This window comes from Oratosquilla oratoria, chromosome 13, assembly GCF_046742065.1.
Source record: "Oratosquilla oratoria isolate Oo_2021 chromosome 13, ASM4674206v1, whole genome shotgun sequence".
Lineage (NCBI taxonomy): Eukaryota > Metazoa > Arthropoda > Malacostraca > Stomatopoda > Squillidae > Oratosquilla > Oratosquilla oratoria.
The window spans coordinates 484,271-499,202 of record NC_134789.1 but is presented as its reverse complement, the minus strand read 5'-3'; the positions used below and the strand labels follow the sequence as shown (position 1 = coordinate 499,202).

Here is a 14,932-nt window from a genome sequence, read left to right as displayed (position 1 = left end):
TCAAATTACAGACCAGTCTCCCTGACAAGCACAGTAGCAAAATTTTGCAAAAGGGTAATCAAAAATAGATGGGTTAAACATTTGAAAGAAAAAACTATACTGAATCCAAATCAATTTGGATTCAGACAAGGAAGATCATGTACAACAAACTTGATCTGCTTCTACTCAAGATTAATAAACATAATACAAGAGAGAGATGGTTGGGCAGACTGTGCCTTTCTGGACCTACAAAAGACATTTGATAAGGTACCACACAATAAACTGATAAGGAAGATAGAATCAATAGGTGGCATCAGAGGAAAATTATTGGAATGGATGAAAGACTTCTTGACTAGGAGAAAAATGAGAGTAGTAATTAGAGATAAATTCTCAAATTGGGAAGAAATGACATTTGGTGTCCCGCAGGGATCAGTTCTGGCCCTGATCATGTTTGCTATATACATAAATGACATGGGTGGAGTAGTGTTATATGAATTTTTTTGCAGACAACGCAAAAATACTAAAGAAAGCAAGAACGGAGGAGGATTGCAACTCATTACAACAAGACTTGGACAAGATCTAGAAATGGACTCAAAAGTGGGAAGTGAAATTCAATATCAAGAAATGTAGTATAATAGAATTTGGAAAAAGTAAAAACAGAATATTGAGAGATTATAAAATTGGTGAAGAAGATATAAAAAAGTAAACTCTGAAAAAGACCTTGGAGTGATGATCAGCAAAGATATGACACCGGACAAACATATTAATAAAATAGTTGGAGAAACCTACAACTTATTGAGGTCAATAAAAGTGGCATTTGTCTATTTGGATGAGGAAATGATCAAAAAAGTTTTAACTACAGGTACTCCTCGTTTAACGACGACAATTGGGACCAGCGCGCTGTCGTTAACCGAATTGGTCGTTAAGCAAAAGTGTATACATATATGTACATGTACTGTAAGCGAAAGTGTATACATATATGTACATGTACTGTACAGGGCGGTGGGCAAGGTGCAGGGATGACCTGTCATCCAGGAGGTGCTCAGATGAGAGGGAGGGTGGGAGGGGTGTGGAGTGTATTTTAGGGATGTAATGGGTGGGAGTGTTTTTATGCCTTCCCCTTTTTGGCTACCTCCCTTGAAAGGGGAAAAAAGCCTTGGTATATGTACTGTATGTACAATGTCCAGCAATACATGTATCTTTATTTTCGTGTATTTTCCCTCTTTTATACATACATACATATACCAAGGCTTTTTCCCCCTTTCAAGGGAGGTAGCCAAAAAGGGAAAGGCATAAAATCACTCCCACCCATTTCATCCCTAAATGGGTGGGAGTGATTTTATGCCTTTCCCTTTTTGGCTACCTCCCTTGAAAGGGGGAAAAAGCCTTGGTATATGTATGTATGTATGTATAAAAGAGGGAAAATACACGAAAATAAAGATACATGTATTGCTGGACATTGTACATACAGTACATGTACGTATATGTATACACTTTCGCTTAACGACCAATTCGGTTAACGACGGCGCGCTGGTCCCAATTGTCGTCGTTAAAGCTTTATTTGTTTATTTACGGTGGTTAGGTTCCTAAAATTACCGTATATGACCAAATCCGCGTATGCTGACATTCTATATTGAATACCGGGGTATTGTTTTAGTTTCGACCATGGGCGCAATATATCAATAGCAAATTAATTATTAATTTTGTAAATTAAAATGTATCAACGTAATATGCAATTTTGTGGGCGGAAATGAAAGTAGAAAATACCTTGCTACAAGAAAATATGCTAATGAACGAAGTCGGTAGCATAGGCTCGGGACGCCATCTTGTCGTCTGCCAACGTCACTCACGACGACGACAACGAGGACGAGCCGGATGACATTTAATTTGCAGGTAATGATTTATTAAACACAGGTTAGGTTAGTTTAGTTTAGGTTAGACGAATTAATTTATCTTACGAAATCTGTTTTAGCATTTTTTTTTTTTCATTTCCGCTCACAAAATTGCATATTACATTGATACATTATAATTTACAAAATTAACAATTAATTTTCTATTGTTATATTGCGCCCATGGTCGAAACTAAAAATTTACCACTACCGGTATACAGGTAGTCGTCGACTTACGACCGAGTTCAGTTCCGACAGACAGGTCGTAAGTCGATCTGGACGCAAGTCGGTCTTTATATATATATATATACAGTATATATTACCCTTTAAATATTTTTGTTACTGTATATATATATTGTATATTATATTTAGCATACTGAAATAATCTTAGCATCTTTGAACTATGTTGTATAGTATTTCTTAACCTTTTTATAATTTTATCTGATTTTCTTTGGGAAACGTAGCCTAGGCATAAGCATACTGAATAAAATCCTATCATCTTTAACCTATGATATCTAATACTGTACGAGTATTTTCTAACCTTTTTATTATTTTACCATCAGACTTTCTTTAAGAAACGTATGCATACTGAATAAAATCTTATTATCTTTGAGCTACGTTGTTTAATATTCATTAACTTTTTTATAATTTTCGTTAGGAAACGTAGCCTAGGCCTACGCATACTGAATAAAGTCCTGTTATCTTTGACCTACAAATACTTTTTTGTTGGTTACAATAAAATCATTGCAAGGCAAAATTCGGACATTTTTTTATTTCAAAACACATTCTTTTCGTTTACGTACTGTACCAAAAATATTGTTATCGACAACAGACTAGGCATAAACAAAGTTTACTGTTACATTTTATTAATCGCAAAACATAAAAATACAAAATGCTGTACCGAACATATTGTTATCGACAACAGACTAGGCATAAAAAAGTTTTACTGTTACATTTTATTAATTGCAAAACATATAAAAATACAAAATGCAAGGCAAAATTAGGAATTTTTTTATTTCAAAACACATTCTTTCCGTTTACGTACTGTACCGAACATACTGTTATCGACAAACTAGCCTAGGCATAAAAAAATATTGTTACATTTTATTAATTGCAAAACATATAGAAATACAAAAATACAAAATGCAATGCAAAATTAGGAAAGATTTTACTTCAAACAAAAAATTGAAAGAATATTTAGCTGGCTGGGATGCTGACGCTGTCGGCAGCCTGCCAAAACTATCGTACTAGCGTCTCGCGGCGTGCGGAGTAATTGTTCTGCGCTGCCAGACATAACATTGCAATTCTATTACTCTATTAAATGTTAAATATTATTGGACTATATCGTGTTCGTAAAGTCGATCAGTCGTAAGTCGCATAGGTCATAAGTCGACGACTACCTGTACACTGTACCCCAAGTAGTTTTTGCAGCTTGCAGGATGGTAATGTAGACCTAAGCTTCAGAACACTTTACCTCACAGCTAATATCCAAGTGCAAGTTCATTTATAACATCATACAAATTTGCCTCAGCCAACTTAATTATCATACACGACGTCGTAACTTCGGGAGATTTACGTTAAACGACGTCATAAAGCCCGTCGTTACTCCGAGTTGTCGTTAACCGAGTAGGTCGTTAAACGAGGAGTACCTGTACTCTAATAAGACCAAAACTAAGTACCCAGCAACACTATGGACACCCAGTACCAAAAAGAATATAAAAAAAATTAGAAAGAATACAAAGAGCATCAACAAAACTGGCACCAACTCTTTCCAAAACGACATATGAACACTGTCCAAATTAGAATAAAATAGTTAATAAAATAGTTGGAGAAACCTACAACTTATTGAGGTCAATAAAAGTGGCATTTGTCTATTTGGACGAGGAAATGATAAAAAAAGTTTTAACTACTCTAATAAGACCAAAACTTGAGTACCCAGCAACACTATGGACACCCAGTACCAAAAAGAATATAAAAAAATTAGAATACAAAGAGCAACAACAAAACTGACACCAACTCTTTCCAAAACGACATATGAACACTGTCCAAATTAGAATTACCAACTCTGGAACAAAGAAGGGAAAGAGGAGACCTACTATCTGTAGAACTATGAAAAGAATGGAAATCTTAGATAAGAATGATTTATTGAAATGGGACAATGGAAAAACAAGAGGACATAAAAAGAAACTCAAAAAACAAATACAGAAGAGATCTGAAAAAAAAATAGCTTCCCACACAGAGTGATAGATACCTGGAACAAATTAGACAAAGAAACAGTGTGTGCAATCACGTCAAGATTTTAAGAAAAGACTTGATGAAAAGACTTGATACAAAGATGGGTCACCGCAAGGATCAGTACTGGCCCCAATCATGTTCGCTGTATACATTAATGACATGAATGAAGGTGTGGAGTGCTATATAAATTTTTTTGCAGATGATGTAAAATTACTTAAGAAGGTAAAAACGGAAGAGGACTGCAACTCCTTGCAACAAGATCTGGACACAATATGGAATTGGACTCAAAAGTGGGAAGTAAAATTCAATATTAAGAAATGCAGCATAATGGAATTTGGAAAGAGTAAAAATAGAATATCAAAAGATTACAGAATTGGGGAAGAAAAAATAAATAAAACAAACTATGAAAAAGATCTTGGAGTGATGATTGGAAAGGACATGAAACCAGATAAGCATATAAACAAGATGTTCGGAGAAACCTACAACTTATTGAGAGCAATCAAAGTGGCATTTACCTATATGGACGAAGAAATGATAAGGAAAATACTTACTACACTAATAAGACCAAAACTCGAGTACGCAGCATCACTTTGGACACCCAGTACCAAAAAGAATATTAAGAAACTAGAAAGATTACAAAGAGCGACAACAAAACTAGCACCGACACTAGCCGAACTAACATATGAGCAAAGACTATCCAAATTGAACCTACCAACTCTGGAACAAAGAAGAGAAAGAGGAGATTTGCTATCTACAGAATAATGAAAGGAATGGAAGTTTTAGACAGGAACGACTTATTAATGTGGGACAACGGTAAAACAAGAGGACACGGAAAAAAATTGAAAAAGGATAGTTATAGAAAAAACTTGAAAAGGAACAGTTTCCCACACAGAGCGATAAATACATGGAACAAATTAGACAACAAAACAGTATGTGCTAACACTATACAAGATTTTAAGATAAAACTTGATGTGGAGAGATACAAAGACGGGTCACCACCAGCATAGCTCCCTTCCCGTATAATACAACTAGGTAAATACAAGAATATGACTCATATTGAAGAGGTTAAGCACTTGAAACATACATATGCTTCCTCTACTTCTGTTTTTCCATTATCCTTTACTACATCCCATATTTCTCAGCTTTGCCTGGTGTTCTTCCTCATTTTATTTGCCCACCTTCAGCACCACCTCCCTGCCACCCAAATTTTTCTTCCTTCCCCATTTAACCTCCACTCTCATTTTCACTTCCACCAGATAATGATCTGACAATCCACTACCCACTCCTTGGAACATATTTTCACCCAGTACTTTTCCAGTCTTCTTGGGCGTTAGTACATAGTCCGTTAATACCTTCTCAGTTATCCTCTTACCCACCACCCAAGTCCATATATAATTATACTTACCTTACACATTGTAGTCATTATCATCATTTCTCCTTTGATACAAATCTCCAACATTTCTCCACTATAGTTCCATTCTGCTATCCCATACCCCCTGTTATATCTATTCCATAAAAATTCAGGTAACTGTCTCATCTCACTGGGCTTCTTATCAGGTAACTGTCTTTCTGGGGTTTCTTTCCTTACTCTTTCCTGTCTCGTAGCACCACTCAGCTCTGCTTGAGACTCTCTGGACTTCTATCTCACTAAAAATTTTCAAATGAGGTTTGTTTTTGCGTACATTTAAAAATGTCTGTAATGTGAGATATAACAATATAATTGAAAAATTTAATACTGCAGATGTGTATGAAGCAAAATCTATACTACAACTGACGCTATCATGCCAATACTGCCAGCTTATCACTCCCTGTTGTTGGTGGTTTGCATGTTCATCACTTGAGACACTGTTCATTACCTGAAATGTTTTTTGTTGGAAAAAAAAATTGAACCAATTTGATCATGATGCTAGTAGATTGGAGAAATGCATGTATAGTTCCATTTTGTGAACAAGTCTACTATGTTATTATTCTACACAAACCATTTGTATTTACAGGCCTAGCTCCATCCCTCTACAACAGGGAACGGATCCCAACTTTAGCAGTTCTCTCATTGCTGCTCCTGGCCCTGCTATTTTGTTATTGGTACTGTACTCGAAACAGGCCCAAGCGTCGAAGAAATAAGTTTAGAAAAGTTGTTTTGGCAGCCATCAATGGACGCCTTCCTTCTGTTTGAAATAATTTTATGTGAATAATTTTCTGAAATCATTTTAAGAGTAATGTATGGATTTTAGGCTTCACATATTGTAGTTTAGTCTTGTATATATTCATCACTATATTGTTCAGATAAAAGGTGGAAGTAAGTATGAAGCTCAAGCTTGGCTTCCACCTCTAATTTGTAATTATAGTAATTTACAAGTGGTAGAGGAGATAGTAGTATTTAGATTAAAGCTCAACCAAAGATATAGAAACTGCACCTGTGTATGATTGGCTTCATGCCTGAGAAAGTGGAAGATTTCCTTAATTTTGGTTATAACCTTTTGTAAACTACTGCTTTCAATTATATAGCAAGTATAGTGTGTTATATGTACCAGATATATACTTGGTAATGATAGTTTGCAAGAGCAGCAAGTATGAATCGGATTAAGGAAACATTGGTTCAATTTTTATGGTGCAGTTGTAGTTTATTCTCTTGTCACAGTCAGATAGGTAAATCATGGTGGTAGTGGGTATCATCAACATAAGAATTTTATGTAAAGTAGATCACAAATGTAGAGTGAAATCAACTCCTTTATTGAGGGACTTCCATGAAAATAAGTAAAATAGCCGGGTAGCAGCCAGAATAAAAAGAGAAAAGTACCACCTGGTATGGAAGAGATTGTTAAGGAACAGAATAGTCATGTAAAAAGAATGTGGGCAAAATTATAATTTTTTAACTTGAAGTGTAATATCTATGAATTTTTTTAACTTGAAGTGTAATATCTATGAATTGGTTAAAATGTAAAGGAGGTAATGGTACAATTTTATGTAATCTATGCTTCTGTAAGGCACACTTACTCATTTTTAGCAAAAAAAAAAAATTTCTCTCTCAATTTTACTTCACTGCTAACCTGAGCAAACCTGTGGAGCACTGATGATATGGCCTTAGGATTTTCGTGTGTGTGTGTGTACACATATATTTGGTGTGTATTGGGGGGAGGGGAGTGTGCTTTGGAGGGGACTGTCTGTTGGGTGATGTTTGAGGGATGTATGGGAGGGTGTAGTTAAGAGGATTGATATGGGAACATGGGGCTTTGGTGGTTGCAGAGGGGAGCAGTGTGGGTTTGGAAGGGGAGTATGGATCAGATTCTCATTGGGGAGATATGCATGAAGCTTTTGGCAAGAGATGGGGATATCTTTTGGGTTTTTATGAATTTGGACAATGTATGTATGTGACAAGGTTGATGGGGTGGGTGGCATTGTGGGATGTATTGCAGATCTATGGGAGGGAGGTTGGGTGATTTGCATAAGTAGAACTTGGGATGGGGAGTCAAGAGAATGGTTTAGTGTGGGGTTGTATGGTGTTGTATTCAACATATATATGGATGGGGTGGTATAGGTAGATATATGAGTAATAGGCAGGGGGTTGGAGATTGATTGGGAGTGAAGGGAAGTGGGAGGTGAGCCAGTTGTTTTCAGATGCACTATACTTGTGGCTAGGTTAGGGGGTGGTCAAGAGCAACTGGTGACAGTTTAGGAGGGTGTATTGGGGGGGAGAGGTCTAGGGATGGGGTGATGAGCTGTATGAGAGTAGGGTGACAATGAGTTGGATGTAGGTCTTCAGGGAGAGAGGTTGGAGAGAGTAGAGATTTGGGTATTTGGAGTTGCATGTAGCAGGGTGGGAAGCAGATGTTTGTCTTAAAGGGAATGAAAGGTATTGTAAGAGGATGATCCTTACCCCATTATAAGAGGGTTGGTAGAGCCGAAGCACACACTTTGTACACATTAAAAGCCATTTAACACACCTCCTTATCAGCAACTCTTGTGTTGATGTAAGCCATTTGAATTGATTCTTCTGTACTGGCTACTACTTATTACATGTATGTTGTGTTGATGTGAACTAGTTTTATTCTTTAGTGCTGACTACTTAATCACTGGCCTTATAAATGTACTGGTCATTTTATAAACAATGGATTCAAAGTACTTAGCCATTGGTTGGGATTTGTTTTGTTTTTTTCTTCTTTAAAAAAGAAAGAAAATTGCATTGGTATGGAGTCTCTGGAAATGAATATGGTTTTAATTGGGTGTACTGACTTTTATCATGTAAATAGTTTCAGTCCTAAAATAAAGTCAATTTTCGTACAAATGTTTCATTACCCATAGGTGTAGGTAAAGGAGGAAAGGGGGGCTTGAGGTCCTTAAGTCCCTGCCAATTTTCTTTTTTCTTTTCAAAATTGCAGAAAGCAGATTTATCCTATGGCTTTGAAAAAAAAAAATCTTATGGTGTGAGAAGCAGATACACCTCCAGTGACTTCTGAACCTCACACCAACCCTTTCTGACCCAGAGTGTGCTCATCTGTGGATTGTCATCACAACTAATAACCTTGTTGATGTCAGTTTCTTCATGTTTTCAGGACATACTGGACATTTTATCATTGTTTTTGCACGTATTTATCAGATATGTTCAACAATATAACATTTATTCTAATGTCTAAAATAAATGAGGCACAATGATGTTGGGCTGGCTGGTGAGGTTGTTTGGTGTTTGTCTAAATGAGGGTGGAGTGCTGGGGGGACTGGAGGAGTGCCTGTGTGGTTCCACATTATAAGGGAGAGGAGGACAAGTGTGTGATGATTTCAGAGGGATCAGTTTGTTCAGTGTAGTTGGGGGGGCTTGTGGGAGGGTTTTGATTGAGAGGAACATAGGGAGTAGTTGGTGAAGAACAGTGGGTTGTGTGGATCAGATTTCTGTGGTGGGGTGGTTATGTGAGAAAGCTTAGGGAAAGGGTAAGAATGTTTTTTTGGGCCTTTATGGATTTGGAAAAGGTATGTGACAGGGAGGCACTGGGGGATGTTGCAGATGTATGAGGTGGGAAGAGTGCTGTTGAGAGCAGTCAGGAGTTTTTATGAGAATAGTAGAGCCTGGCTATACTAGAAAATGAGGAGATAGGTAAATGAGTGGTGGAGTGGGAGGAGGTTTCTTCAAGGTTAATGTGGATGAAGGTGAAACTGAGAAGGGAGATGTAGATTTTTGTAAGTGCATTTGGGCCTGGTAGTGAAAAGAGTGTAGAGGAAAGGGAGGCTTTTTGGATAGATTTAAATGAGTGCATAGAGGGTTTAGAGAGAAATGTCAATGTAGTGTTACTGGGAGATCTTAATGTAGGGTAGAAGATGAACCAATAGATGGAGTGGTTGGGAAGTGTGGAGTTCCAGGAAAAATCATAGAGAGGTGATGGTGGAGATATGTCAAGAGTTGATAGGAAATACAGTGTTTAGGAAGAAGGACAAGCATAAGTACACATGGGAGATAGGGTGGTAGATAGGACTTCAATGGACTATATAATGGTAACTAGGAGAAGCGTAGGAAGAATATCAGATTATTTTTTGGAAGGTAGATTGAGAGTGGAAGATATATGGAGAAAGAGGCAAAGGGCAGAAGGTAGGGAGGTGCTTTGAGTAAACTGTTTAAATGAGAAAGAAAAGGAGAAGGAGTACAAGAAGAAATGGAGAGAGGAGAGGGAGGGGGTGAAGGACAGAGGAGAACTAGGAGTGGAGGAATGCAGATGGTTCAAGAAGGGAGTCACAAGGTGTACAAAGATGGTGTGTGGAACAAGGAGGATGGGAGGAAATAGAAGGAAGGGTAATGAGTGGTGGGATGATGAAGCGAAGAAGGTTGTAGAAGAGATGAAACAAGCATTCACAGATTGGTTACAAAATAGAATGAGATAATCATATGAAATGTACAAAGAAAAGAGAAGTTAAGCATAAGATAAAGGAGAGCAGATGGGAAATGAAGTAAGAGTATGACAGGAAATTTTGAAAGTAATAAAAGATGTTTTGGAAGAAAAGAGAGGAAGGGGAGGTGAATCAAGTAAAGAAGAAAAGGTAGGTGCAGATGGAGAGATGATAATGTATGAGGAAGATGGGCAGAGTATTTCAGGGAGTTACTAAATGTGAAGAAGAATAGGGAAGGAAAGGCAGTTGCAGTGGGAAGCACTAAGAAAATGACAGTGATGAATAAGGAAAATGGAGGAGAAATAAGGAAAGATGAGGTGGAAGCAGTTAATGATGAGAGCATGAGGTTGTTTAATTGTCTAAAAAGAGGGTAGAATACTGGAGGAGTGCCTATAGAAGTCCACAAGTGTGAGTGCAGTAGTTTCAGAGGGATCAATTTGTTGAGTAGGTTGGAAGGCTTATGGGAGGTTTTTTGTTGAGAGGAATAGGAGAGGAACAGTGTGAGTTTAGGACAGGTAGGGGTTGCGTGGATCAGATTTTTGTGGTAAGGCAGACATAATATGAGAAAGCTTTAGGAAAAGGTAAGGATTTGGAAAAGGCTTATGACAGGGTAGACAGGAAGGCACTGTGGGAGCTATTGCAGATACATAGGATAGGAGCAAAGCTGTTGAGAGCAGTCAAGAGTTTCTACTAGAGTAGAAGAGTCTGTTTTAGAAATGGAGAGAGTGAATGGTTTGAGGTAAAGGTGGGACTTTGCCAGGGATGTGTTATGTCACCTTGGCTGTTCAATTTATATATGGATAGGGTGGTGTGAGAGGTAAACACAAAGGTAATGAGTCAGGGATTGGAGATGGTGAAAGAAATGGAGAAAAGTGGGAGATAAGCAAGTTTGCTGACAACACTACACTTGTAGCAGAATCAGAGGAGGAATGAAGTTAGTGACAGAGTTTGGGAAGGTGTGCAAAAGAAGGAAGTTGAAGATAAATGTGGGTAAAAGTAAAGTGATGAGATGTACAAGGGGAGAGGATGGCAGCAAATTGGAAGAAAGTATTGAGGAAGAGAGACTGGAGGAAGTGGATAGCCTTAGATACTTGGGTACAAATGTGGAGGTGGAGGTAGAATGTAGACTGAAGCAAGTCAATACCTTAGGGAATTAAAAAGTGTAATGAGAAATAGATATTTGGGAATGGATGCTAAGAGGAGATTGTATGAAAGTGTGATTGTGCCACCAGCACTGTATGGGGCAGAAACATGGAACATAAGAGAGGAAGAGTTTAAATGTATTTGAGATGAAATGCCTGAGAAGTATGGTAGGGGTTACTAGGCTAATTTTTTTTTTTTTTTTTTTAAATGCTCATAGAGTGACAAACCTAGTACAGTAGACACTTTCTATTTATATATAGTATGTATAATGCACGGGTCACATTACTACATACAGTGAAGCTGTATGGCAATAATAAAGACATAAGGAGAATGCAAGAGACCACAAGGCCCACACTATGCAGTTCCATTACATTCTGTAAGGGGAAATATATTGGTTATCAAGGTGAGGTAAGCTTTAGCATCTACCAAAGTCTGGATGTCGAATTAGGACAGTGTCTAGATTATTGTCAGTTGACCCATTAAACTCCGATGACAAGGTACTTGTCATTTGGTCAAATAAAACAAAAAAATCATAAAACACCAAAATGTTTGATCAAACACCAGAAAAATATGACGTCAGTCCTCGCTTCGCTGCGAGCGAAGCGAGGATTGACGTCATATTTTTCTGGTGTTTGATCAAACATTTTGGTGTTTTATGATTTTTTGTTTTATTTGACCAAATGACAAGACATCTTGTCATCGGAGTTGAATGGGTTAAGAGAGTGACACACATTGATTAGTATTTGCACACACTGTTCTTTTATCTAAGTTGTTCCAGATATCCAGTACTCTATGTGGGAAGCTATTTTTTTCAGATCTCTTCTATAGTTGTCCTTTTTGAGTTTTTCATGACCTCTTGTTTTTCCATTGTCATTTTTTAGTAAATCATTCCTATCAAGGATTTCAATCCCTTTCATGATTTTAAATATAGTCAGTGGATCACCTCTTTCTCTTCTCTGCTCCAGTGTTGGTAGCTCCAATTTCGATTATCTTTGTTCGTATGTCTTCTCCTTTTATGCAATGGGGGGACGGAGAGGGGGGGTCGCCGATTTAATGAAGCGGCCTTGCTGTGGATGTGCTGTGTCTTGCGACACTGCTTCTGACCCAGGGCAGTGGACAAGGTGCAGGGATGACCCGTCATCCAGGAGGTGCTAAGATAAGAGAGAGGGTGGAGGGGTGTGGAGTGTATTCAGGGATGGAATGGGTGGAAATGATTTTATGCCTTTTCCTTTTTGGCTACCTCCCTTGTTAATTTGGAAAGTGCTGGTACCAACTTTGTCATTGCTCTTTGTATTCTTTCTAATTTCCTTATATTCTTTTAAGTACTGGGTGTCCATAGTGTCACTGTGTATTCCAGTTTTGGTCTAATCAATGTAACTAATATTTTTTTAATGATTTCTTTATCCAAGTAGTCAAATGCCACTTTCATTGACCTTAATAGGTTGAAGGTTTCTCAGACTATTTTGTTTATATGTTTATCCGGTGTCATGTCTTTGCTGATTATTACTCCAAGGTCCCTTTCTGAGTGCACTTTTTTATTTCTTCACCAATTTTATAATTTTTTGAAATTCTGTTTTTACTTTTTCCAAACTCCATTATGTTACATTTTTTTATATTGAAGTTCACCTCCCACTTTTGAGTCCATTTCCAGATTTTGTCCAGGTCTGATTGCAATGAATCAGTCCTCTTCTGTTCTTACTTTTTTTTTCAATATTTTTGCATCATCTGTGAAGAATTTCATATAACATTCAACTCCTTCATCCATGTCATTTAAGTATATGGCAAACATTTCTCCCAGTCAGGAAGTCTTCCATCCATTCTAATAATTTACCTGCGATGCCACCTATTGATTCTAATTTTCTTATTAATTTCTTGTGTGGTACATTGTCAAATGCCTTTTGTAGGTCTAGATAGGCACAGTCTGCCCATCCATCCCTCTCTTGTATTCAGAGGTGGGCATTCCGAACAAATGTTCGCGAACCTTTATCTGCGGATTTGTTCGGACCGGCAAAATCCCGGATTTGGGTTTGGAGGTTCAGATTCGGACCGACGTCAAAAAAGATTCGGACTTCCGGGTTCGGAACGTCTTTTTTTCGTGAATCCGAACTTCCGTATCCCGGGAAAAATTCGAAAAAACGAAGACAACCAAACATTGGTTTTCAACTTTTCCGCGGCATACAGATGTGGTGACGCCTATGTTTCTGTAACAACTACAGACGCCTTTGACCATTAGCACTGTGTTTTACTTTATCGCTTCTCTCTACTTCTATTTCAGTATGGGCGTGTGTATTTACCTAGTTGTATTTTACGGGAAGGGGAGCTATGCTCGTGGGGTCCCGTCTTCATATCTCATTTTATCTAAACTATTTTTAAATTCATGTATTGTTTTTGCACACACCACTTTCTCATCTAACTTGTTCCAACTGTCTATTACTCTGTGAGGAAAGCTGTTCTTTTTCAAATCTCTTCTATAGCTGTCTTTTTTCTTTCCGTGTCCTCTTGTATTTCTGTCATCCCATTTTATCAGATTCTCTCTATCAGTAATTTCTATGCCTTTCATGATTCTGTAAATAGCTATCAAATCTCCTCTCTCTCTTCTTTGCTCTAGTGTCTGTAGTTTAAGTTTTTGTAGTCTCTCTTCATATGATAGTTTTGAGAGTGTTGGTGCCAATTTTGTAATTGCTCTTTGTATTCTTTCAAGTTTTTTTATACATTTTTTTGTACTTGGTGACCATATCGTTGCTGCATATTCCAATCTTGGTCTTATCAGGGTGATTAGGATTTTCCTCACCATTTCTTCATCCAGGTATGTAAATGCCACTTTGATTGTTCTTATTAAATTATAAGTTTCTCCAAAAATCTTATTTATATGTTTCTCAGGTGACATATTATTCATAACAATGACTCCCAGGTCCTTCTCATTTTCTACTTTTTTTATTCCTTCTTCTCCCAAATTATATGATCCTGTTATTCTGTTTTTGCTTTTTCCAAATTCCATTATACTACACTTTTTTGTATTGAACTCCATCTCCCACTTCCTACTCCATTCTTGTACTTTATTTAGATCTCTCTGTAGTGATTCACAATCTTCTTCAGTTTTCACTCTTTTCAGTAGTTTTGCATCATCTGCAAAGAAGCTCATATAGCTTTCAATTCCTTCATCCATATCATTAATATATATAGCAAACATTATTGGGGCCAGAACTGTTCCCTGCGGGACACCGCTTATTACTTCATTCCATTTTGAGTGCTGGTCTCTTATCACTACTCTCATTTTTCTTTCTTGCAAAAAGTCTTCCATCCAATTTAGCAATTTACCTTGTATTCCTCCTTCATATTCTAATTTCTTAAGCAACTTCTTATGTGGTACTTTGTCAAAAGCTTTTTTTAGGTCTAGAAATGCACAATCAGCCCATCCATCTCTTTCTTGTATTATATCTATTAGCCTTGAATAGAAACATATTAAATTGGTGACGCATGATCGTCCTTGTCTGAATCCAAATTGCCTTGGATTTAGTACGTTGTTTTTTTCCAAGTATTTTACCCATCTACTTTTGATAATTCTTTCACAAATTTTTGCTATTGTACTTGTTAGAGAGACTGGTCTATAGTTGGTAGGTTCTTCTTTATTTCCTCCTTTATATATAGGTACTATATTTGCTTTTTTCCAATCTTCTGGAACTTTTCCTTCTTTTAAGGAACTGCTTATTATGCTATGTATTTTGTCTGCCAGTTCATTCCTGCATTCTTTCAGAATCCAGTTTGCTATTTCATCTGGCCCATGTGATTTTCTGACATCAAAATTACCCAAGTGT

The 14,932-nt window shown here is 37.2% G+C and overlaps 1 protein-coding gene across 2 annotated transcripts in view; it reads left to right on the top strand.

The window, feature by feature from the left end:
- S1P (membrane-bound transcription factor site-1 protease) overlaps positions 1-8,385 on the top strand; it is a 92,171-nt gene extending 83,786 nt beyond the window's left edge. For both annotated transcript variants that reach the window (XM_076196773.1, XM_076196774.1), the window contains exon 14: positions 6,098-8,385. In XM_076196773.1, the coding sequence (XP_076052888.1) occupies positions 6,098-6,276 (179 nt within the window). In that variant the 3' untranslated portion in view covers positions 6,277-8,385. The remainder of the gene's footprint in view (positions 1-6,097) is intronic.
- The last annotated feature ends 6,547 nt before the right edge of the window (positions 8,386-14,932 follow it).